The sequence below is a fragment of the Bufo bufo genome, chromosome 11 (assembly GCF_905171765.1).
Source record: "Bufo bufo chromosome 11, aBufBuf1.1, whole genome shotgun sequence".
NCBI classification, from domain to species: Eukaryota; Metazoa; Chordata; class Amphibia; order Anura; family Bufonidae; genus Bufo; species Bufo bufo.
This window is the reverse complement of record NC_053399.1, coordinates 14040631-14064159: the sequence shown is the minus strand read 5'-3', so window position 1 is coordinate 14064159 and position 23529 is coordinate 14040631. Positions and strand designations below refer to the sequence as shown.

Here is a 23529-nt window from a genome sequence, read left to right as displayed (position 1 = left end):
TGGAGCGCGAGACCCTGGTATGGCAGGGGACCTAGCTGGATGATGCATACCAGGCACTATGGGAGGACCCACAGACAGCAGGTGGAGATGGGACCGAGGTCTGTCTACCAGCCCTGCAGGGATGCTGAGAAGCCGGCTCAGATCCCTGGTGGCAGCGTGTTATAAAGGGAGAAGAGACAACCGGTCTCTCTTCCCAGCAGCAGCCCGTGTCACAGAGAGAGGAGACTGTCGGTCCCTCATCTTAGCAGCAAGCATCCCTGGGAGTGGAGATGGTCGCTACCCCTACCCAGCAGCGTTCCAGGGAGAGGAGACAATCTGTCGATCTCCCTAGCGGCAGAGGGAGTTCCAGGGAGGAGAGGTAGCCGACCTCTCTCCCCAGTGGCAGTGTGGTTACCCAGGAGATGATATGGGTGGCATCCCTCTTCTGCAGTAGAGTCAAGCGGACCAGTTGGAAACGGTTCTGGATTCATCTTGTCCGACTAACAGGTCAAGACCAGTTGGGGGTCTGGTACCTGGTTAGTCTACTGTTGGGAGGGGAGAAATGTGACGGACAAAAATGGTTAACTCTGCACTGAGGCTCCCAAGGAATGCGTTAGTTCATTTGTCCCTTTGTTCTATTGTGTTAGTGATTGGATTAAGTAGCCGACTCTGGTGTAGAGGAGTAGATCGCCCTCTGATACACTCAGGAGATAATCCCATCACATGTGTCTACTCTCTCCCTATTCTTTCATTAAAATACTGGGGAGGGGGATGTTTGTTTGCATGCTGTTCATGTTTGATTAAGTTATGTTGTTAGACTTTTTGAACTGTATATGTATACTGAGTTAGTTATGGTCTTCGTTAACTGTATCACAGGCAGAGGGGGTGTGCCTCTGGCCTGTGGAATTGTATAAATTGTGAGTGCTGGCTGGCACTAAAGTGTCCTGTTCTAACCTTCATGATTTGGGGGATTGGAGAACTACACTCTGGGGATTGCTATAATCATTATACTCTCCAGAGTATAATCCGTAGCTCTTGTAAGAGCTGTTCCTGTTTTGCTCTCTGGACTAAGGAGAGGTTCACCCACTGGAAGCTGGAGCCCAGCCTTTGGTCCAGGGTGGGTGGAGTACGGCGAAACACCAAACCAAGCTGCAGCGGTTCATGGGGTTTGCGGTGGGTATGGCGTCAAGTGTGGTGCGGATGGTCCTTGGCGAGCATTAGGAGGCACTCAGTCGGGGTGGCAGGCGATCCGTCACAGCCGTGCTTTTCATTCACACCGGGGACCCATTCTTGAGATGGGAGCAGGTCCCAGAGGAACCCTTTAGACATGTGTGGCATATCTATCAATATGCTATACATGACCAGATGAGAATATCCCTTTAAGAACAGCCGTGTTTTTCTAATCCTTTAGCATGGACTACCTTTGTATGCTGCGTCTCCAACCTGTGGTCCTCCAGACGTTTAATATCACAACTCAGAGTATGCTGGAGACCCACAGTGCACAATAAGATATCTGCTACTCGTATGAGCCATGGCACAGTGACAAAGCACACATGCCATGAGGTGACAACTCCGTATCTGCATTTCTCTGTGTGATCTGCCATGGCATCTAAGCGGTTACAAGCTAGATGGTGCAGCTATGTGCCCTCCTATGGAGGAGCTCTCCCCACTCAGAGCTATGGCTAGTGCAATAAATATGGCGGCCGGAAGCTGTAACTTCATCTGTTGGACTTACTTTTGCTTCTCTGCCTTGAACTGTTGAGTGCAGTCATCAAAGAGTTTTTGGTTCATCTCCATAAACAACTTCAGAGCGTTATATATCAAGCCATGTATAGTCCTGGGTTCAAGAGAACAGGGGAAAAAAGAACAGATACTTAAAGGGGTTGTCTCGTTACAGACACTTATATCCGCGACCACTGTTCCATTCAAACAGGGGTGCACTCAGCCTCTGCTCTCCCTCTGCCCCAGACACTTAGCCCCTTTCCACAGGATCGGGGCTAAGTACATAATGGGACAACCCTTTGATGGTTCAGTAACACTGCTACAGATTACAAGGAAATCTATGACGAGAATTATTATGAATGGAGTTCAGTTTAGATAATCCCTTGTGCTGGGATTTAGGGCTCATGCACACGACAGTAGTTTTGCCGTCCACAAAACATGGATCCTGGACGTGTGCAATCCACATTTTGCGGACCGGCCGGCCCTTAATAGAAGTCCTATCTTTGCCCATAATGCGGGACAATAATAGGAACAGATACGGAATGCACATGGAGTGATTTCCGTTTTTTTGTGGCCCCATTGAAGTGAATAGTTCATCATATGGGCCGCGAAAAAAATAAAATAATAAAAGACTAAAAAAATATGTTGACGTTCATGAGCCCTTAGGCAAAGACTACTAACCACATCCTAACAGAATAGTCCAAAATTCTGCACAAATGCAAGTGGTTGCAGTATTCTGTACCCTATTCATACGCAGAGGAAAATATCCATTTATTTCTCTTGCAGGGGACCCTTCTGAATGATACTCCCATAAGAGGACAGATTCATGATCCATCATCCGGCTTATGGCCATTTTACGTGGACAGATTTTTCTAATTGGCAATAGCTAATTTCCGTTTATATGGAGCGATCGTCAGTACAGTAGGTGACTGATCGTCCTCGTGATCATTGCTGTCAGCAGCACTAGTTACACAGGGCAACATGCTGCAGACAATGACTTTAATATGCCCGCCATGATCCAATAAACCAAGGATGCCCAACCTGCGGCCCTCCAGCTGTTGCAAAACTACAATTCCCAGCATGCCTGAACAGCCTACAGCAGGGCATGGTGGGAGTCGTGGTTTTACAACAGCTGGAGGGCCGCAGGTTGAACGATTGCTAGCTCGTTTGTTGGCAGATCGCAGGCCATGTTTGCATGCAAGATGATTAGGAACAAACTTTCGTAGGACTGTTTACTCCCCCTGATCATGGGCCTGTGCAAAAATCACTTCACACGGGTGTGTAGATTTGCCTTTCTCTATCGCTGCTGATCTTATGTTTACCGAGCTGAACACTATTCATCTCCTACACTGCCGACTACACGTGACTTCCATTGTTTATATTGTGATATTGTTCTGCTTGACTGGTAATTAATTGTGTTGCGCAGAAGAAAAAAAAAAAAAAAAAAAAAAAAGGTTTCTTACTTGTTCCAATGCGTCTTGGAGTTTCGGTACAAGGATGGGAACATAATGGGAAGGATTTTAGCTGCATTGTCGCTGATCAAGCTCATGATGTACTCGTTATTCCAATAATACAAAGCTCTTTCCGCCACCTGAGGAACAAATTGTTAAAACGTCTATTTTACAATGTAACAAGAATGAGCAAAAAGAGTTGTGTTTTCTTAAAGGGACGGCATACCTGAAAATGCGGGCTGGACACACACTTGGCCAGCTGTCTGAAGAGTGGTTCCATGACTTTCACAAACTCTGAAGGCTCTATGACGTCTAAAATTTCCTCTAGTTCATTTAAAAACATAACTTCCTTTGGACTGTGGGTCTTCGGCCAATACTTCAGCAGCGCCATCACCACCTGTGCAAAAACATAAAAGTTCCCCGAGTTTACTTTCTGGGGGCCGATACAGATGCAAACTCAGTGCATGACCGAGTAGGATTAAGAGGTATATTCATACGTGGCGGATTCACTGCCGATTTTTAGATGGAAATTGTACAAAGTAGTAGCAAATCCTCCACGTCATGCAAAATGATATCTGGTGGAAATTAACATGCTGTGTGGAGCTTAAATGGGTTGTCTCATCTGACACATTGGCGGCATATCGCGAGGCTATAGTACCAATGTCAGATAGGCGAGAACGGGCCCCCAAAGTGAGTGGAAAGCAGCTGCGCATGCACGGTCGCCCTCCGTTCATTTCTAAGGGACTACCTAAAATAGCTTAGCCCGTTCAATGGCTCGGCTATCTAGGACAGTCCCATAGAAGTGAATGAAGCGGTGGCTTCGCTTATGCTGTGCGCTCTCCGTTCATTTCTATGGGACTACCACAAATACCTGAGCGCGCTCGATTTGCCAATTTCCAAACTCCCGTAGAAAAGAATAGAGAGTATGCACAATGTGCTCCCCTTTACTTCAAGAGGCCCATTCTGGAGATAGGTGCGGGTCCCAGGTGTGAGGTCAGCAATCATCTGACATTGGTGGCAGACCACAGCGATGTGCAACCAGTGTCTGAGTTGAGACAACCCCTTTAAAGCACTGCATATAGTAAACCATGATCTACAGGCTCTTTCAGGGTCTAAGCGCCAATCTCTCCATAAATCTTTTCATCCATCCCTCTTTTCCTCTAAGTTTTGTGGAGATTCATGTAGGGAGCACATGAGCACAAAATACTTTCCATCGCAATTTCCTTCCAGGGAAGGATCATTCTTATTTAGCCAAAACAATACATAAATAAAATTAAAAAATAATAAAAATGAGTGAAACGTACCGGTTCAGTGAGTGTACTGTCCTTCTCCAAAAACTGAACTACACAATATGCCAGCTAAAATGAAAGGAATTTTTTTTATAAAAAACTAAAAAATATTAAACACAACAGCAACAAACTTAGTCCACGTGCACGGATAATGTTAGACATTTATTTTCAGTACGTTGCTTCAGGTTCAGCCATTCATAGTTTGTATAAAATTTTACAACCATAACTTTATTAGCTGAGCTATCAATGCGATTTTTGTGTTTTTTTTCTCGCGAATGATGCAGTTTATTTTTTTTTATACAGATAGATTTTTTTTATTTTTACATTTATATAAAAAAAAGTAAATAAAATATGCTTTTTTAATATTCTACTTATTTTTTTCTGGTAATCATATACATGCAGTGCTGCTATACAATTACACTTCTTGTTTGTATCTATCAATATGACCACCAGATATGATGTGAGAAATGCTCCTGTCCGTGGCAGCCTGACTAGACGGGCATCTGACGTTCAGCTGTCCAGTCGCCTGCACTGTAAATATACAATACTGGGTGTTTACGGGACGGCCCTCTGTAGATTTACGGTGGCTGACCCCTAAATGGTTTGTCAGTCCATTGATTTCTGGACAATGGTATTGCAAGAATGCACAGCTGAAAAATATCCTGGGGGTATACAAGAAATGTTTTAAAGGGGTTATCCCGTGACTAATGTAAAAAAAAAAATGAAAATCACGTAGCACATGACAATCCCTAACAAAGCTAGAACCAGCCCTGTACCTCACGTGGATCCGGATATCTCCCCATTCATTGCTCTACTAGATTTATATCAAGCCGACAGCTCAAGAGGAGTGTTTTTCCTGCTGCAGCTCAGGGGGCGTGTCCATTCTGCTGCAGCTTTCTCCCTATCACAGCTCAGGAGGCGTGTCCATGCTCTACCTATCACAGCTCAGGAGGCAGTTGAAGGATGAAACTGAGCATGTGCGGCCATCTCAGTTAGCCGGACAAAGAAATAAGAAAAAGAGCAAAACAGCAGGTGGCGCTATACCAACACATTTTATTGAATATCTCACTGGCTAGACAACATTTTTAAATACATGCCATTACAAAAGTATTCAGATCCAGGTGGTGGTATAAAAACCTGTAGAATATTTTTCGTGGGACAACCCCTTTAAATATAAGACCATACATTTTGAGCAAATTTAGGTTCAGGTTGTAAACCTAACTAACATGATGTAACCCATGCACTATACCAGGGCAGAGACGGCGCAGCCTCTTACCTGCGGATGGTAGACGCTCAGAGACTTCACTTTGTGTAAAGGTAATAATACCTTCAGTAAGAATATCTTGTGCTCTTCTTTTAATGGTAAGGCAAATCCATTAATTATACTGCAAGACAGAATGAACACAGGTACCTTATTATTATTATCAGAACTCATCTATGTCTATTGTGCACTTCAGTGGGGGCAAACCTGTACAACCAGATTGCGATTCCCAAACACTGGGGAGGAGACACGATGAGAGAAAAACCAGTGACTGTTGCAGGTCTACCACTGCAAGGGTTAAATCAAAGACATACTGATAGGGGACATGGCTTTGTGTGCGACAGGGAAACTATATTTTAAGCCCCACCGGGGACGAGGACGGATCTCTGCACAGTGCCGTGAAATATGTGGGATGTTACATAAGCAATACGCATTCATCTAATGTAATAAAACATCATGTTGCTAAAAATTTGGTTCTTCTAACGGTGGCCATTTCCTTGGAGAGGAAAAATCAGATGTGTTATCCTCTGCCCCCGCAAAAAAATTACAATTAAAAAGGTTTAACTTTAAGGGTTGTCAGTTTTTGAGAAGAAACATTACCCCGAGTCCCATAAAAACAGATTCATGTTTGTCTGGAACGGGAAAATACATTTAAAAAAAAAAGAGCCTTGAAACGTACTGACCTTCCCAGGATTTCCAGTAGCTCTGCTATGCCGTTGTGATGTTCTGTTTCATAAATAAACCTAATAAAAGAAAAGAAAAAACTGCCATTAAAATACACTTTAGACAAGTCTGAAAACCACTAAAGGTACTTTCACAGTTCACAGATCAGTTTTATCCTAATGCATTCTGAATGGAGAGCGATCCGTTCAGGATGCATCAGTTCAGTCCCTCTTAAGTTTTTTGGACGGAGAAAATACCGCAGCATGCTGCAGTTCTCTCCGGCCAAAAATCCCGAACACTTGCCAGAAGTGTGTACATTGAAGTGTATTAGTGCCAGATCCGGCATTAAGTGTCCCGGATGACACCGGAGACACTGATCCGGTATTTTAATACATTGGCATTTAATGCCATCAGTTTGCGTCCGGATTGCCGGTTTCGGCAGGCAGTTCCGGTGACGGCCGGAATCCTTTGCCGCAAGTGTGAAAGTACCCTTAGGATGTGTACGCACCAGTGACACACTCAGCCGTCCAGTTACTGAAACAGTGTGCCGCAGAGAAGCCACGGGTGACGTGGGCACTAATTATTCAACCACCACCATCATCATAGTCTTTATTGAGCAAGAACGTACTCTGCGGTACTCTACAAAGTTGTATTCCCATCATAAGCAACACACCCGCCCCGGCACCCCTATAGAAATGCCTATTCTTGTCCACAAGCTGCGGACAAGAATAGGACATGTTCTATCTTTTGCGGAGCTGCGGACCTGAAGGACGGGGCCGCGCTCTGCAAATGCGGATGCGAACAGCACACTGTGTGCTGTCCGCATCCATTCTGTCCCCATAGAAAATGAATGGGTCCGCACCCGTTCCGCAAAATTGCGGAACGGATGCGGACCCATTTGCGGACGTGTAAATGGAGCCTAAAGCTTTGTTTTTATGGACTTGGGGTGCGGGATTTCTACTTACTCCATTTTTGCTTGTTTGAATACCCCATTAAAGGGGTAATCGGTAACTAAAAGACATCCCCTATCCTGCACACAGGGGATAGCTAGATACAGGTAACGGGGGTCCTGTATCCCTGTCCTGATGGAGCGGCAGGTTGAGTTTACCACGGCCCCATTTATTCTCTATTAGGGCTCATGCACACGAACGTATTAACTTTCCGTGACCGTACCGTTTTTTTTTGCGGACCATATGCGGAACCATTCATTTCAATGGGTCCGCCAAAAAAATAAAAAAATAAAGAAGGAAAGGATGCAATACTAATGTCACCTGTTTTTGCGGATCCGTGTTTTACGGACCGCAAAATACATACGGTCGTGTGCATGAGCCCTAAAACTGCTGGAAATAGTCTGGGCAGTCCGATAGAGAAAACATGGAGTGTCAGGGCACATGCTTGGCCTACCATTCCATCAGTATGGAGGCACGAGACCCCCGTCCTCGAGTCCCAGCAGTCAGTCCTCCACCGATCAGTTTGTTATCTTATACCCCTTTAAGTGACTGTCCAGTCTTGGGGGGCATATTACTTTTTTCTTTGGGGAAAGGAAGACCACAGTAACAACTCACGCACCCTCTGTGGCTCAGTATACAGATTTGGAGCCAAATTAGCGGGCAGTAAGTGGGTAGACCTTGGTGAATGTAGTCACCAGCTGTGCCCACTTGCTATCGCTTAGAATGGCGCTGATGGCTATTGCAAACAACTCCAAGGCACTGGGATGCTCTTGTCGCTCTCAGCGGTGCTGTAGTGCGCATGCTTCACTTCCACTCCATTCAACCTCTGCCTTCTTGCAATCATGGGGAACGAAGGACCAGGGTGCCCCTTCCAGCGACCAGTGGGGGTCCCAGAAGTCTGACCCCCATCAGTCTAACATTTCTTCTCTAAGTAATACAGAATGGTCCATCCAGGGAACAGGTAACCAAACCACCCCCTCCCGGGAGAACAAGGTTATGAATGGGCGAGTAACAGACGTTTCCTCATTCTTTATGCCGCAGGTTTGTGGCATTATACTAGGATGAAGCTGACCGATCTAATGAACAAAAACCGCTCCGGGGAGAAGACAATGCGCATTGACAGACTATTACAATAAGAGGCCGGTCATGGTACAGCGGGGGCTCGGGGGAAGCTGTGGGGAGCGTAGAACATTGGCAACAAATTACAAGTCAAAAATTGACATAATGGCAGCTATAAATTAATGACATCACAAAAGCAACAGCTCGCAGGATACAGGAGAAAAGGAGTAATAAAGTGCATGCAGAGAAATGAGCAATACTGTATGTATGACCAGATCCTTCAATTAACTGCTTGAAAGCGTTTGAAACAAAAAAAAAAGAAAAAAACCTCCGCTCCAAGAACATTCTGTACAAGTCGAATTTACGGAGGACAGGAATAATATATACAAACTTAAGTACAACTCCCAGAGCCACAGGTTGGAGGGCTCTGTACTAGAATTACCATATTTTGGATATATCCATTCCCAGGAAAGGTGGGTGGGAAATATACCCTATCATTATAGCTCTTTATAACGGGTTGTGACTCAGCTTTTAGACTTCCGAATGCCAAGGCTACCTGGACGGGCAAAGGTTACCCAAAACGCTGCATAAACTACGCATCTGTCGTTCTGGAATGACACAGCTCGAGCTGGATGTGAAGCCACGCTGGAGTAGTGATGTCATACTGGTCGTCAGTTTACCCTAGAAACAGATCTAAAAGCTAATAATCAGAATTGGACATTTTGTGGCACTAATACTCCTGAACCGCACAACCACCAGCCTGCCAATATCGACTTGAAGCTTCGCCATTAGCTCTCCTCTAGAATGAAGAGAATCGTCCCTGCAGGGGAAAAATCTCAAATCAAGAATGACATAGGTGAGACGCCCATCTGCGGACAGGTCTGTTGGCCCGCATCAGCACACTTCTGGTTCAGCGCGTCAGATGAGAAAGCTTTTTCTTTGGAAACCACAGCAAGAAATGACAGAGAAATCATGATCCACTAGATCTTCCTATGGCCAGACATCACGCGCCTCGTAACCCCCCCATAGCACCAGCTGTACAGTCACACAAGCCTCGTCTCCATGTTTTGACACTTACCTATAAAATATATTATTGATCTGTTTCCTGATGTAGGCTCGAAGGCCTAAAAACTTCCCATAAATCCGGTGGAGAGTGGTCTTCAGGAAATCCCTCTCTCTGGGGTCTTCACTGTCAAAGAGCTCCAATAACTAGGAAACAAGACGTAGTAAGAGTCAGCCGGTGAGAAAGCTTTACAGTCCACGGATAGCTGAGAATAAAGTCAGAAATACATACCTGAAGGACAAACTTCTGATCAATGTATTTCTTTGCTACATTGGGTTGGAAATCAGGAGATTCAAGGAATCTCAAGAAAAATTCATAGACGAGCTGAAAAGACGACAAAGCGTTATTGAAGTGGTTGTCCAGGGGTTGATTTACAACTTATTAAAAGGGTTTGTGCAGGCGTTGTTTTATAAGTGAGGGGCTATCCTCAGGATAGGCCATTCATGTCTGATTGGCAGGGGGGTCTGACACGCCACGCTCCGATTAGCTGTTTCAGAGTAGCTCTGGAACTACATAGCATTGTCTATCATGTAGTGGATGGAGCCAGTTACTATCCACAGCAATACAGTAACCCGCATTGCCCATTATACAGAGGACGGGGCTGTGTAGTTCACAGGCAGTGGTGGCACATCAGTAGGAAATGCAGCAAATGCTCTACTGGTGGGGGTGCAGAGGCTGTGAACCCCAACAATCACTAGAACAAGAATTGTCATCTGCAGCCAACAGGGGCCCAACTTTGTGGTTGAAATCTACATCACATCTACTAGCTATGCCGCCATACTGCATACTAATATCAGTTGAACGAGCTATGCAGATTTGAACAAATTTAATTAAGGCCCCGTGCGCACGACCAGATCCTTTCAGCGGTCCGCATTTTGCAGACAAGTATAGGACATGTCCTATTGTTTTGCGGACATATGAATGGGGAAAGCACATGGATCATCCGTGTGCTTTTGGCATCCGTAAGTCCGTTCAGCAAAATGTGGATCACGGACCCATTGAAAACAGCGAGTCCGCAAATCATGTGCAGTCTGCACATGGACAGCATCCGTATTTTACAGGCTGCAAAAGGGGTACAGTTGTGTGCATGAGGCCACAATGTGCTAAGTCCGGGTAGCTGAATGCATTATACTGTTCTCTGTTGTCAGCCATTTCAATTGACGTTTTATTCTCTGTCCTTGTGGAATCTAGAAGAGAGACGGGGGGCCCTTACCTGCAAGTGAGGCCACGCGGCCTCCAGCGTTGGCTCGTCTTCCTCTGGGTCAAACTCTGCTCCAGTCGGGTTGGAGGACGGCGGTAATGTCCGAAACATGTTCACTGCAAACTTGAAAGAAATACAGACCAGTTATTAAAGGCCGATAATCTCTAAAGGTCTCTCCAAGTCTCATCTAAGATCTGAGGCTGTGACTAGAAACCTCCTGATATCAGTCAGGCTACTTTCACATCTCCGCCAGCTATTTTCTGACCATGGAGGTGCTGAAGCAAACGGAGCCTAAGGCCCCTTTTACACGAGCGATACGGATTGTGTCCGGATCTGTTCAGGAAAAAAAGTGATGGTTTTGCACGCAAGTGCAGTCAGTTTTGGCAGCGATTATGTTCAGTAGTTCAGCTTTTTTTTTTTTTTCTTTTATGCGGATACTATCAGTTTTGATGCGTTTTTCACGTGAGGAAAAACTGAAGAACAAAAATGATCTACATTTCCTAGCAACCATCAGTGAAAAACGCAATGCATCCGTACTGCATCCAGATGCAATGTGTTTTTCACAAAAAGCCTCATTCACTTCTATGGGGCCAGGGCTGCGTGAAAAACGCAGAATACAGAACACGCTGTGATTTTCACGTAATGCAGAGATGATGCGTGAAAAACAACGCTGATGTACACAGACCCGCAGAAATGAATGGGCCAGGATTCAGTGCGGGTGCTATGCATTCAATTGAAAGGGGCCTAACAGACCACATTGACTATAATGGGATTTGTTATATTTCCGTTCAGGAGAATATTTTTGTAGTAGAGAAAAACGTCCCGCATGCAGGAATTTTCTCTCCGATGTTTTAAAAAAAAACTAAAAAAAAAATTCAGATGTAAGCCCGAAATGGAGCTTCTGATGCAGATGTGAAAGTAGCCTAAGGGTCCATTCACACGTCCACAAGTGTTTTGCGGTCCACAAATTGCAGATCCGCAAAACACGGGCACCTGCCATGTGCGTTCCACATTTTGTGGACCACACATGGCCGGCACTATAATACAAAATGCCTTTTCTTGTCAGTGTCTGCGGACAAGAAAAGGACATGTTCTATTTTTTTGAGGAACGGAAGTGCGGATGGGGACAGCACACTGTGTGCTGTCGGCATCTTTTGCGGACCCATTGAAAATGAATGGGTCTGGATCTGTTCCGCAACGTTGGGGAACGGATCCGGACCCATTTTGCGGACGTGTGAATGGACCAGAAGGTTGAGTTCACATCAACTTTTAGCTTTACGTTCTTCTGATCCGTCAGGAGGAAAAAAAAAAAAACGGTTGCATCAGTTTAAAAAAAAAAAAAAAAAAAAAAAAAAAGGGCTTCATGCAATATTTTTTTCCGTTTAAAAAGACGGATCTCAGATGGAAATGGCTCAAACGGAAGCCAACTGGTGCAACAGGATCAGTTTTTCTTCTTCTGACGGATCAGACTGGGTCTGGGTACCGCAGTCAGTTTCTTATCACGCGCATGCAAAACACATTGCACCCGAGCGATAAATACTGAACATCGGAACGCAATCGCAGTCAAAACTGACTGCAATTGCGTACCTACTCGCACGATTTTCCCTGATCGCAGACACAACGCATCGCTAGATCAGTCAGCTACATAACAGTAATTCTGATGGTAGAAACCCTTTAAACTTTTTTAACCCCTCCATCCCTATTTTACTAAGCATTCTGTATTAAGAATGATATTATTTTCCCTTATAACCATGTTATAAGGGAAAAATAATAAAATATACAGAACACCTAAAGCTACTTTCACACCTGCGTTAGGTGCGGATCCGTCTGGTATCTGCACAGACGGATCCGCACCTATAAATGCAAACAATGGTATCCGTTCAGTACCGATCCGTCTGCATACATTTAGTAAAAAAAAAGTCTAAGTGTAAGTCAAACGGATCCGTCCTGACTTTACATTGAAAGTCAATGGGGGACGGATCCGTTTACAATTGCACCAATATTGTGTCAATGTAAACGGATCCGTCCCCATTGACTTCCATTGTAAGTCAGGACGGATCCGTTTGGCTCCGCACCGCCAGGCGGACACCAAAATGCTGCTAGCAGCGTTTTGGTGTCCGCCTCCAGAGCGGAATGGAGGCGGAACGGAGCCAAACTGATGCATTCTGAAAGGATCCTTATCCATTCAGAATGCATTGGGGCTAAACTGATCCGTTTGGGGCCGCTTGTGAGAGCCTTGAAACGGATCTCACAGGCGGACCCAGAAATGCCAGTGTGAAAGTAGCCTTACCCAAACCCGAACTTCAGTGAAGAAGTCCGGGTTCGGGTCTGGGTACCACAGTCAGTTTTTTATCATGCAAAATGCATCGCACCCGCGCGATAAATACTGAACATCGGAACACAATCGCAGTCAAAACTGACTGCAATTGCATACCTACTCGCACGATTTTCCCTGATCGCAGACGCAACGCATCTGGACCTAATCCGGACACGCTCGTCTGCAAGGGACCTTAGAGACCGAACTAATTTTTAGCCTTAAGGACCAGTAACATTTTCCCCCTCTGTGTTCCTATCGCTAGAACTTAACTTTTTCTTTAGTTTAGCTATAGGACTTGAATTTTGCAGAACAGTTGTAGATTTTTTTAGGAACCATTTTGGGGTACATATAGTGTATTAGATATCTTATTTTAATTTTAGAGGAAAATATTTTTTTAAAAAATCATCAATTTTAACATCATTTTAAGGGATTTATTGTTACAGCGTTTACTATGTGGTATAAATAACAAGATAACTATTTTGTGCGTTACTACGATTATGTTGTTTCTCTCCTATACTGCAGGCTGTCAGCTACACCCTCCCCCATCCTTCCTCCTTCAGGTTCACTGGGATCACAGCCAGCTCAAAGGGGGGATGGCTGCTTTAACTCTTCACATCTCAGGCTAGGTAGCAGCTAGAGATATGAGTCTTGTTTGTAAGCTGACAATCTAAGCTTCAAAACAAGACCACGGTTATAACATCATCTTTCACTTTCAGCTGCTATCACTCCCGGCACGATTTTTAACAGATTTGTCTCCCGACGTGGAGGAGATAGTGGTGTAATTCTGGTCTTGCTTTTTTAGACTGTCAGCTTTCAAACAAGAACCATATCTCTAGCTTCTACCCAGCCCAAGATATATGAGGAGTTAAAGTAGCCCTCCCTTACCCTGCTGTCTGAGCTCAGCTTGGGCTGAACTGCTAAGTACTGTTCTCAAAGCCTGAGCAGAGCTCAAGCAAAACTGTTAGCTGAGTAAGGGGGTTTTTCCGGGAGTTAAATATTGGCGACCTATCCTTAGAATAGGTTATAAATAACTCATTGGTGGGGGTCTGACTTCTGGCATCCCCTCAAATCAGCTTTTTGAATAGGGGTTGCTGCTCGGCAGAGTGTTGAGGCCTCTAGTATACAATGCACAGTGCCCCACAGCAGATTGTCACTGATCAGATACTGATGGCCTCTCCTGAGGAGAGGTCATCAATATTTAGTTCCTGGAAAACTCCTTTAATGTTACAGTTGAAAGATATACTGTGGGTGCTATAAACCTCTGTGGGCGAGCTGTGCTTATTTGTTACATATACTATAGGGATTTGATTGCGTAAAGTTCTAGTTTTCTAATGTATTTATTTACATGTTTGACTCACTACTTGCTGTCAGTGAATGGAAACCATTGACAATTGTTTGCAAGTGACACAGTTGAAGTCCTTGTTATGTGCCACTCTTCTGAGAGCCATTCGGCTTTGTATGGTTGCTCATCCACGTCACTTAAACCAGACTTAACCAGTGACGCTTCTGTGCATCTACATGTTCATTACAGCACCAGACAGGAGGATATTTGTGGGTATATTTTACATAATAGCTGCCATGCTAACCCTAACTGAAGACGGGTCAGAAGATGACTGGATTTATGGGCCTGCACCATACCCTGACGAGACAGCGTGAAGAGATGCACCTGTGTTTTTGAGGCTCAGATTGAAATCTACGTGCTCACCATGTGAACGACCTCAGGGTAGATCGGTTCTGTGATGACGTTGCGATTGTGGGTTATATACTCCACCATCTCGCTCAGAGCCGCTCTCTTCACTTCCTTCCATTTCAGGTCGCTCAGTGGGTCTGAAACAAAGTCGAAGAGGACGCAGCACTGGCGCAGCTTCTGAACAAACAGCTTTTCCTGCTCGGCCGGGGGCACATCTGAAACGGGAGAAATCAACACATAAGTTCCCCACAGTACGTTCCTTCCGGGCAGCGCAACTCAGATTTATCAGCACATTGTCTGCTAAGGGTACTTTCACACTCGCGGCAGAGGATTCCGGCAGGAAGTTCCATCGCCAGATTGGGCAATCTGGATGCAGACGGATCTGGATGCGGATCTGTCTGACAAATGCCTTGAAATACCGGATCCGTCTCTCCGGTGTCATCCGGGAAAAACTGATTCAGTATATATATATATATATATATATATATATATATATATATATATATATATATATATATATATATTTTTTTTTTTTTTTTTTTTTGTTTGTATTTTTAAAAGGTCTGCACTTGCGCAGACTGGAAAACCGGATCCGTTTTGCCAGCACACTTAATGCTGGATCTGGCACTAATACATTTCTATGGAAATGAATGCCCGATCCGGCATTCCGGCAAGTGTTTTTGGCCGGAGAGAAAACTGCAGCACGTTGCGGTATTTTCTCCGGCCAAAAAGCGTAAGAGGGACTGAACTGATGCATCCTGAACGGAATGCATTAGGATAAAACTGATCTGTTTTTTTTCCGGTATTGAACTCAATATCGGAAAACAAAAACGCTAGTGTGAAAGTACCCCAAGACTCCCGAAAATTTCCATGTGGAATATTCAACAGAAAGAGAACGTGTCTGCTACTAAATACACACACACACAGGCTCTTCCGTCTCATATACACATACAGTCTCTTCCTTCTCTTGTAGCTCGGTCTAGAAAACATTGCCACATCTGTCCACAGGCTGTGTGTAGTATTGCAGCTCAGGCCTGAACTGCGATACCAGACATCTCATGGCTTACAATTGGATAGGTTACTAAAGCTGGAGAACCCCCTTAGGGCTGCAGCAGTAAATTCTGCCATCTTATTACAGTCCACTCAGGGGTCACAGAACTTCACAGTGGCTGCTCTCTCCAGCCCTCGGGATAGGTCATCAATATCAGATCAGCGGGGGTCTGACTGCCAGCACCCACAGTGATCAGCTGTTTGAAGAGGTCACGGTGCTCCGACAGGCGCTGCTGCCTCTTCATACTATACCGAGCACTGCACCATATGTCGTATAGGGGCTGTTCTTGGTAATGCAGCTCAATTCCATTCACTTCAAAGGGACTGAGCTGTAAAAAAACAAAAAACAAAAACAGGCCATGTGACTGACAGACGTGACATCACAGGCCAAGGAAGAGGTCACGGCCCCTCCCAACAGCTGATCGAGGAGGGTGCCAGGAATCGAACCCCACCAATCAGATACTGATGACCTATCCAGGGAATTAAAGTATTAAAGTCTCCGAAAACCCCTTTAAGTTTCAAACACGATTTACATTGCTGTGCTACAATTGTGTGGTTTATAGGGTCTTGCAGCAAAAAATCTATAAAAACAGAAATTTACTGTGATCTGCTAAAATTTTTCCTTTAATTTTATGAGGAACTGAAGGATTAAAATGGGTATTTTTTTTAAATCTACGATTTGCCATAGCATCCTATTCCGTGGGGGTCTGACCCCTGGACCTCCTGCCAACGATGGAATGAGGTCCCTTTGCCGGTGGTTATACAATGCGCTGCTGCGGAGTTTCCCCGTGAAAAAAACACTTACTCTATCTGCTGACAAATGTCTGAACGCTAGGACTCCTACCGATCACTAGCAGGGGCCCTGAGCCCCCACAGTCCCTTTTCACTGCTCGAGGGGGCTGTGGCAGTGGTGGTCGCACATGCGCCGTGCCAGGAACATTCGGGACCACCAACTCCTCCTCACTTCTGTTTAAAGAGGTGATCGAGGTCCCTGTTTCTTTGATTGGAGGGGGTCCCTATGGTAGAGTATACAGAGATCAGACATTTATCACATATGCTTAGCAGTGTAGGCCCCTCTCTTCCAAGGACTGCGGGTAGCCCACAGTTAGACCACCATTGATCAGTATTGTAGTGATTTGCCGTCGTTTTCTGAGGAGGGTATCTGCCCCAATGTCCAGGCGAGGAATCAGAAAGGAGAGCAGCAGACCAGAAGTTACATGCATTCTGCAGGAGATGGGTGACCCGCACTTGTGCCAATGGATGGAGAATTTTCTGTTTTATTGGGGTCTCTTTTTTTTTAAATCTTCTTGCAGTGAAAATACTAGAACGCCCTCTGTATACACAGGTCAGACAATGTCACTCCGAGGCCATTATATCACTGTTATCAGTGATCTGCATACAGATGAATGATGGGCAGCAGGCACACTCCATGTCCTCCCAGCATGTTAGAACCACGTCACTGGTTTCCATGGCAGAGATCTGAACGTGCACCAACTGCATCTATATTGAGCTGTAGTTGGGCTTTCTATGAGGGGATGATTTCTATTTGCCATAAGGGTATATTCACACACTGGAGATTTATTGCAGACATTTCGGCGACTGTCCAATTTATTTGCATGTAGGTATACATCCATCCTCACATCCCAGGGCAGGAGACAGGCGCGCGGCCACGCCGCCCAGGGCAGGAGACAGGCGCGCGGCCACGCCGCCCAGGGCAGGAGACAGGCGCGCGGCCACGCCGCCCAGGGCAGGAGACAGGCGCGCGGCCACGCCGCCCAGGGCAGGAGACAGGCGCGCGGCCACGCCGCCCAGGACAGGAGACAGGCGCGCGGCCACGCCGCCCAGGGCAGGAGACAGGCGCACCGCCACACACGCTGCGCAGAAGACAGGCGCACCGCCACACACGCTGCGCAGAAGACAGGCGCACCGCCACACACGCTGCGCAGGAGACAGGCGTACAGCCACACACGCTGCGCAGGAGACAGGCGTACCGCCACACACGCTGCGCAGGAGGCAGGCGTACAGCCACACACGCTGCGCAGGAGGCAGGCGTACAGCCACACACGCTGCGCAGGAGGCAGGCGTACAGCCACACACGCTGCGCAGGAGGCAGGCGTACAGCCACACACGCTGCGCAGGAGGCAGGCGTACAGCCACACACGCTGCACAGGAGGCAGGCGTACAGCCACACACAGAGGAGACAACAAAAAGGTATCTCGCTGGTGCCCAAAAATTTTCAACAGCAGGTCTTCTTCTCTGGCTACACTTTCTGCTTTCTATCGTCTCGCCGTTACGAGAAGCCTCTGTGCTGCTGGGGTGAAATGGCTTAAAGGGATAGTAAACTTTCCAATTAAATAAAGCTAGTTTATCAGAGTACTGAAGGTGCTCACGGCTCTAATACACTTTTATCCTAATTGGTCCCAGAGTTCATCTCAGGGAAGGCGCTGCAGGTTGGGGCAATGCGTTTACCCATGTAAGCCAATACTGAATCCAACCTGCCTAAGACGCGGACTGGTTAGTGTATAACGCGTAATGCAAACTCAGGCCAGCTAAAAGAAACCTCAAACTCTGAATTCTTAAAATAGCCCTAAAAGTGAAGAAAAGACTGTTCCCCTCACTGCGGCCAAACAAACAGGAGACGAGAGTCATTGATGCGGCTGCTACGGGATACAAAGCCTCGACCAAAGTATGTGCGGAAGAGGAGCTCAGCAAACTGGCTGCAGACCCTGGACAAACAGTAGCCAGGAGGGTCCGCCCCAGGCTTTTCAGATGGAGGCGACTATTTTCACCGGGTCCAGCAATGTCCTGTATCTGCCACGGACTTGTGTCTTCCATAGTGTAATATGCACAATGCAAAACGTAGTCCACAAACACCTGCCAAGGCCTCGCACTGCCTGTCGAAGGGCTGATTTGGGGCTTGAACTGCTGCCTATGGTTCTTCTTGCTCACAGCTGAGGGTATGCTACAAGTGCATCTCATCTTAGCAATCCTCTAGGCTCCATTCCACATGTTATGTTAACGTATTCGACGTATGTGGTGGAAAAGCTCAAGCCGAACGTAGCAATAGGTGCTCGAACTAACAGGAGGCCAAAAGAGGGTCCCTTTGGACTTTGTCTGGGTGGTATATATATAGCGACGTATGGCACCATATGGCTATACAATGGCATATACTGTGGCCATACACATTAGATGAAGGCATTGGCGGAAGCTGCCAATTGCAGCAGGATGGGCAGACCATCTAATGTGTACAAGGGTGTCCAGATGCTCCGACAGCTGAAAGAAGGATCGCGCATGCTGGGTTTCAGTGTGCCTGATCCTTTGCTTCCATGGGAGAGAATCAGAGCTAAGCATGCATGTGTATGGGGCGAGGGTAGCATCTACTCAGCCGTCTATACTCTCCACTTGGTCTGAACAGAGTCTTCGGTGCTAGGAGCCGTCACCATATTAACAGTCTGGAGTCCAGACTCTTTATGGACAGAGGACAGTCTAGACTGGACCCAACTGTAGCAAACCCTCAGTTGTGAGAAGTGCAAGGTGCATACAGGCTTTCAGTACCTGAATGTAAACAAGAGAATCCTGTTTACTGGCAGCAAGCAGAGATCTTGGAAACAGCAGGGAATCTGTCACCAGCGACCTCCCAAACCAGCTGTGGTTCACCTGATTAAAACGCAGTTTTTCTTTTGGTTGATCGGAGACTTCGTTCCTGTCTTAATACGCAAATTAGGCCATTGGTGCAATGAAGGCTTCACACAAGCTCTGCTCCTTTCTCTGACCAGCCCCTCCCCCACTGATTTCATTGACCGGGTCAGGCAGTGGCAAATGACCAAGGGAGGAGCCGACCATAGAAAGGAGTGGAGCGTGTGTGCAATACGAGCAATGGTGACACCCTCATTGCACCAAAGCCCTAATATGCACATTAAGATAAAGTATCATAAGGGCTCATGCACACTAACTTATTTTTTGTCTGTGTCCATTACGCAGACGGCGGTTCCGCAATACACGGGGCACGGGCCGTGTGCATTCCGCATCACAGATGCGGACCCATTCACTTGAATGGGTTCGCAAATCCGGAGATGCGGTGTGGAACGGAAACACAACAGCCTTGTGCATAAGGCCTAATAGGGAGGTCACTGGCGAAGAGTTCCCTGTAAGTTTACTGGAAAGCTGCAGAATTTCTTATGAAAAAAGTGAACCTAAAACCGGAAAACAGCTTAAACCGTAAATGCGGCAAAAAAGGAGGGGACGCGGCACTTAATAAACAACTCAAGGAAGAACTGCATGTCCTGCTGGTCTGAGAAGATTCAGCTCCGTCAGAGGACGCGGGCAGGGCTCTTCTGCGGGGCGGCTGTGTTCAGGGTACAGTTGTTGGCATTCCTCACTTGGCATCAGCTTCTGCTGCCCTTTCCTGATTGCTAATGAGCCCTGATGCCATGCATCATCCTCGCCCAGTGCAGCGAGCAGGAGACGGGAGGTGGGGGCAGGAAAACCACCCGAGTTCATCCCAGTAAATAACACACAATGCACAGTCAAACTCAATTACAGCCTTCGTCATCGTTGCCTGGAAACCATTGATGGCTGAGAGCTCTCTAACTGGAAAGGTGCTAAATAACGGCGACGCATGAACAGCCGCTGCCCAGGACTGGAAATCCGAGAGCGGGCGCACGGCATGGGAGCCTCTGCCGTGCAGGCTGCAGCGGCCAGCAGGAACTAAAACGGGAACCTGGGGAGATGCATTTCATCTGCATAAAGGGGGGGGGAGATTACGTACATCGAGTCTGCGGAGGTGGCCATTCTGCCCCGTGACGAGGAAGCAATCTGTAATTGATTTGTCTGAGACTTCACATTTATCGGTCACACGGCCCCATAGAAGTGAATGGGGCTGAGCGCAATACCAAGCATGGCCACTATACAATGTACGGCGCTGTGCTTGGTGAGCACGGAGGAGCACCTGTGCCTTCTCAAACAGCCGATTGGTGGGGGTCCTGGATGTCTGACCTCCCCCCCAACGATTAGATACTGGATGACCTATCCAGAGGATAGGTCATTAGTATAAGTCTTGGAAAACCCATTTAAAGGGGTTGTCCACATACAAAAACCACGAGTGCAGTGCCTGCATACCGCACATGTCTGTTGGCGTCAATCGCTGGCATCTACAGCTGAGGCCAATGACTGGTTCCGGCAGTGACATGCAATATATGAGCAAGTCACCGATGATAATGTCGGGGGGACAGGAAGTGTTGAACTGGCGAGTTTTAAAAAGATAAATAAATAAATCATGACAACCCCTGACAAAAAAAAAAAGGGGAGGGATACCGACACATAGATAGAGACCAACAGGTGTCAGGTGAACGGGAGCATGGCTAGAATAGGGGTCAACAACCTCCTGCATGCCAGCGTTTGTTTATATGGGACAACCAAGCAAGTGTGCATGCTGGGAGTAGTAGTTTTACAACAGATTGGAGTGCTGGAAGTTGCTGATACCAGTCAAATTTAGCAAAAACAAATCTTGTTCAATGTAGACGTGTCCCTTTAAGATCCTTAGCCTGGCAAAGGAAGAAAAAACACTTGGACCTCCGATGGAGATTGGGACAAAGTTGACCAGTCTAATGGTGGCTTTAGTCTTGTAAAAAAAAAAAAACATTAAAATAAAAGACATTTATGGCATATCCAATTGGGTGAACAGGGGTCTTCGGCTAACATGGAGTTCAGGAGACCCCAATTTCCCACGACATGAGATCCCCATGGATCAGACATTTGTGGTAGATATACAATGACGTATTTTTGGTGAAACTCCCCTTTAAAAAGTTGAGTGAGAAAAAAATAAAATAAAATAAAAATCAGAAAATACATGTCCGTGGGATGTCATCGTGGTGCTTTCCCAAAATGAATGATTCAAGTGTCCATTACACCTCCCTTCAGGGGACGTCACTCAGCTTCCATGGCTGATATAATAGGGGACAACAGACTGCACGCTCGATGCAACAGTCAATAGACTGAAACCTGCTGGTTTAATGGATGCATTCCTAGTCTTTCTTGCTTTACCGCTAGCAGAAAACGTCTAGAAATAAATAGTCTGCGAGTCCAGGCCGCATTTGGTTTGTGTGGAACAAGAACCTACTTGCAGCAATAAATGACAGCGGCAACCTCCCGCCCCTACAGTGAATGCAGCAAGCGAGGCGGCCGGCCGTCAATCAGGCGCGCTCGGTATGTAGTCACATTTTCATGGGCTTCAGCAGGGTTCGCTCTGAGTCAAGCCTGAACATGGAAGCAAAATGTAAAATATCTGCATTTCAGAGATAAAAGGGGGTTGGGGGAAGGCAGCGCGACACTTGTGGATCATCAGACGGGGGGGGAGCAATACATATCCATACCTCTCTAATGCCGTCCAGATCTACAGAACAGCAGCAACTTGCACCGAATCCGATCGGCCTCTGGCACCTGCTCCTATTTCTAGAATAGGGCTCCAAAAGTGAAGGGAGAGCAGACCATGCATGTGCGACCACCCTCAGTTCACCACTATGGGAGTTCCGAAGAAAGCCAAGCACTGGCTTAGTTTTTTTCCAGCAGTCCCATAGCGGTCAATGTAGAGGTATGGGAGTTCCGAAGAAAGCCAAGCACTGGCTCAGTTTTTTTCCCAGCAGTCCCATAGCGGTGAATATAGAGGTATGGGAGTTCTGAAGAAAGCCAAGCCCTGGCTTAGTTATTTTCCAGCAGTCCCATAGCGGTGAATATAGGAGGTATGGGAGTTCCGAAGAAAGCCAAGCACTGGCTTAGTTTTTTCCAGCAGTCCTATAGCGGTAAATGTAGTGCGGTGCGTTCTCCATCGCTATAGGATTTCCAAAAATATTTGAGCTAGCTGCTCTGGTATTTTTCAGGAGTCCCACAGCGAAGAATGGAGAGCAAGCTGCGCATGAGCGGTGTGTGCGCTCCCCCTCAGGGACCCCTTGGAGATAGGACCCTCGCCTATCTCCAAGCAGTCCCCTTGGAGATAGAACCCCTTGGAGATAGAACCCTCGCCTACCTGACAGAGGGCATATCCTAGCGATACCCCATCAATGTCTAAGATGGGAGTACCCCTTTAAGGCCTGGGTCTGTATTTTGTTCTGCAAAATACAGATACCATCTGTGTGCATTTGTATAGAATGGGCTATTCTCATCTGCAATACGCACAAGAACAGGAGCTTCTGTTTAATTTGCGGACCAGCAGAAAATTCTCATATGTGGCCCCACAGAAGCTAATGGGTCAGTGTGCTATCCGCAAAAAAAATGGATGAAAAATTGCGTGCGTAAAGCCTCACACAGGTGAGGGGAAATTGTTAGTGATCTGTCTAGCTATGGCCTCTCAGACATCCTGCACACGAATGTGCCGCCCGCGTGCTTCTGCAATTTGCGGAACGGAACAGACGGCCCATTATAGAAATGGTTATTCTTGTCCGCAAAACGGACAAGAATAGGACATGATCTATAATTTTTGCGGGACCACAGAACGGAGCAACACAGCACACGGAGTGCTAGCCGCATCTTTTGCGGCCCCATTGAAGTGAATGGGTCTGCACCCCGAGCCGCATGCGGAACCAAACCACGGTCGTGTGCAAGAGGCCTTAGGTTGAGATTCCCATGACCCCCCCCGGGAATTAAAGCAGCCCCATACAGCTGGTGATGTGCCATCTATAGGACCATGTCCAGTTAAAGGGGTTGTCACACGAAAAATATTCTACAGTTTTCAAACCAGCACCTGGATCCGAATTCTTTTTTAATTGCAGGTCATTAAAAATGTAGCATAGCCACTGAGCTACTCAATAAAATGTATCTGTATAGCACCACCTGCTGTTTC

At 46.5% G+C, this 23529-nt stretch overlaps 1 protein-coding gene across 2 annotated transcripts in view; it reads right to left on the bottom strand.

The window, feature by feature from the left end:
* PPP2R5C (protein phosphatase 2 regulatory subunit B'gamma) overlaps positions 1 to 23529 on the bottom strand; it is a 64392-nt gene that overhangs the window by 8483 nt on the left and 32380 nt on the right. For both annotated transcript variants that reach the window (XM_040411598.1, XM_040411600.1), the window contains 10 exons: positions 14661 to 14860; positions 10651 to 10761; positions 9669 to 9761; positions 9453 to 9583; positions 6386 to 6445; positions 5718 to 5826; positions 4457 to 4510; positions 3379 to 3549; positions 3165 to 3292; positions 1715 to 1816 (listed from right to left, as the gene is read on the bottom strand). In XM_040411598.1, the coding sequence (XP_040267532.1) occupies positions 1715 to 1816; positions 3165 to 3292; positions 3379 to 3549; positions 4457 to 4510; positions 5718 to 5826; positions 6386 to 6445; positions 9453 to 9583; positions 9669 to 9761; positions 10651 to 10761; positions 14661 to 14860 (1159 nt within the window). The remainder of the gene's footprint in view (positions 1 to 1714; positions 1817 to 3164; positions 3293 to 3378; positions 3550 to 4456; positions 4511 to 5717; positions 5827 to 6385; positions 6446 to 9452; positions 9584 to 9668; positions 9762 to 10650; positions 10762 to 14660; positions 14861 to 23529) is intronic.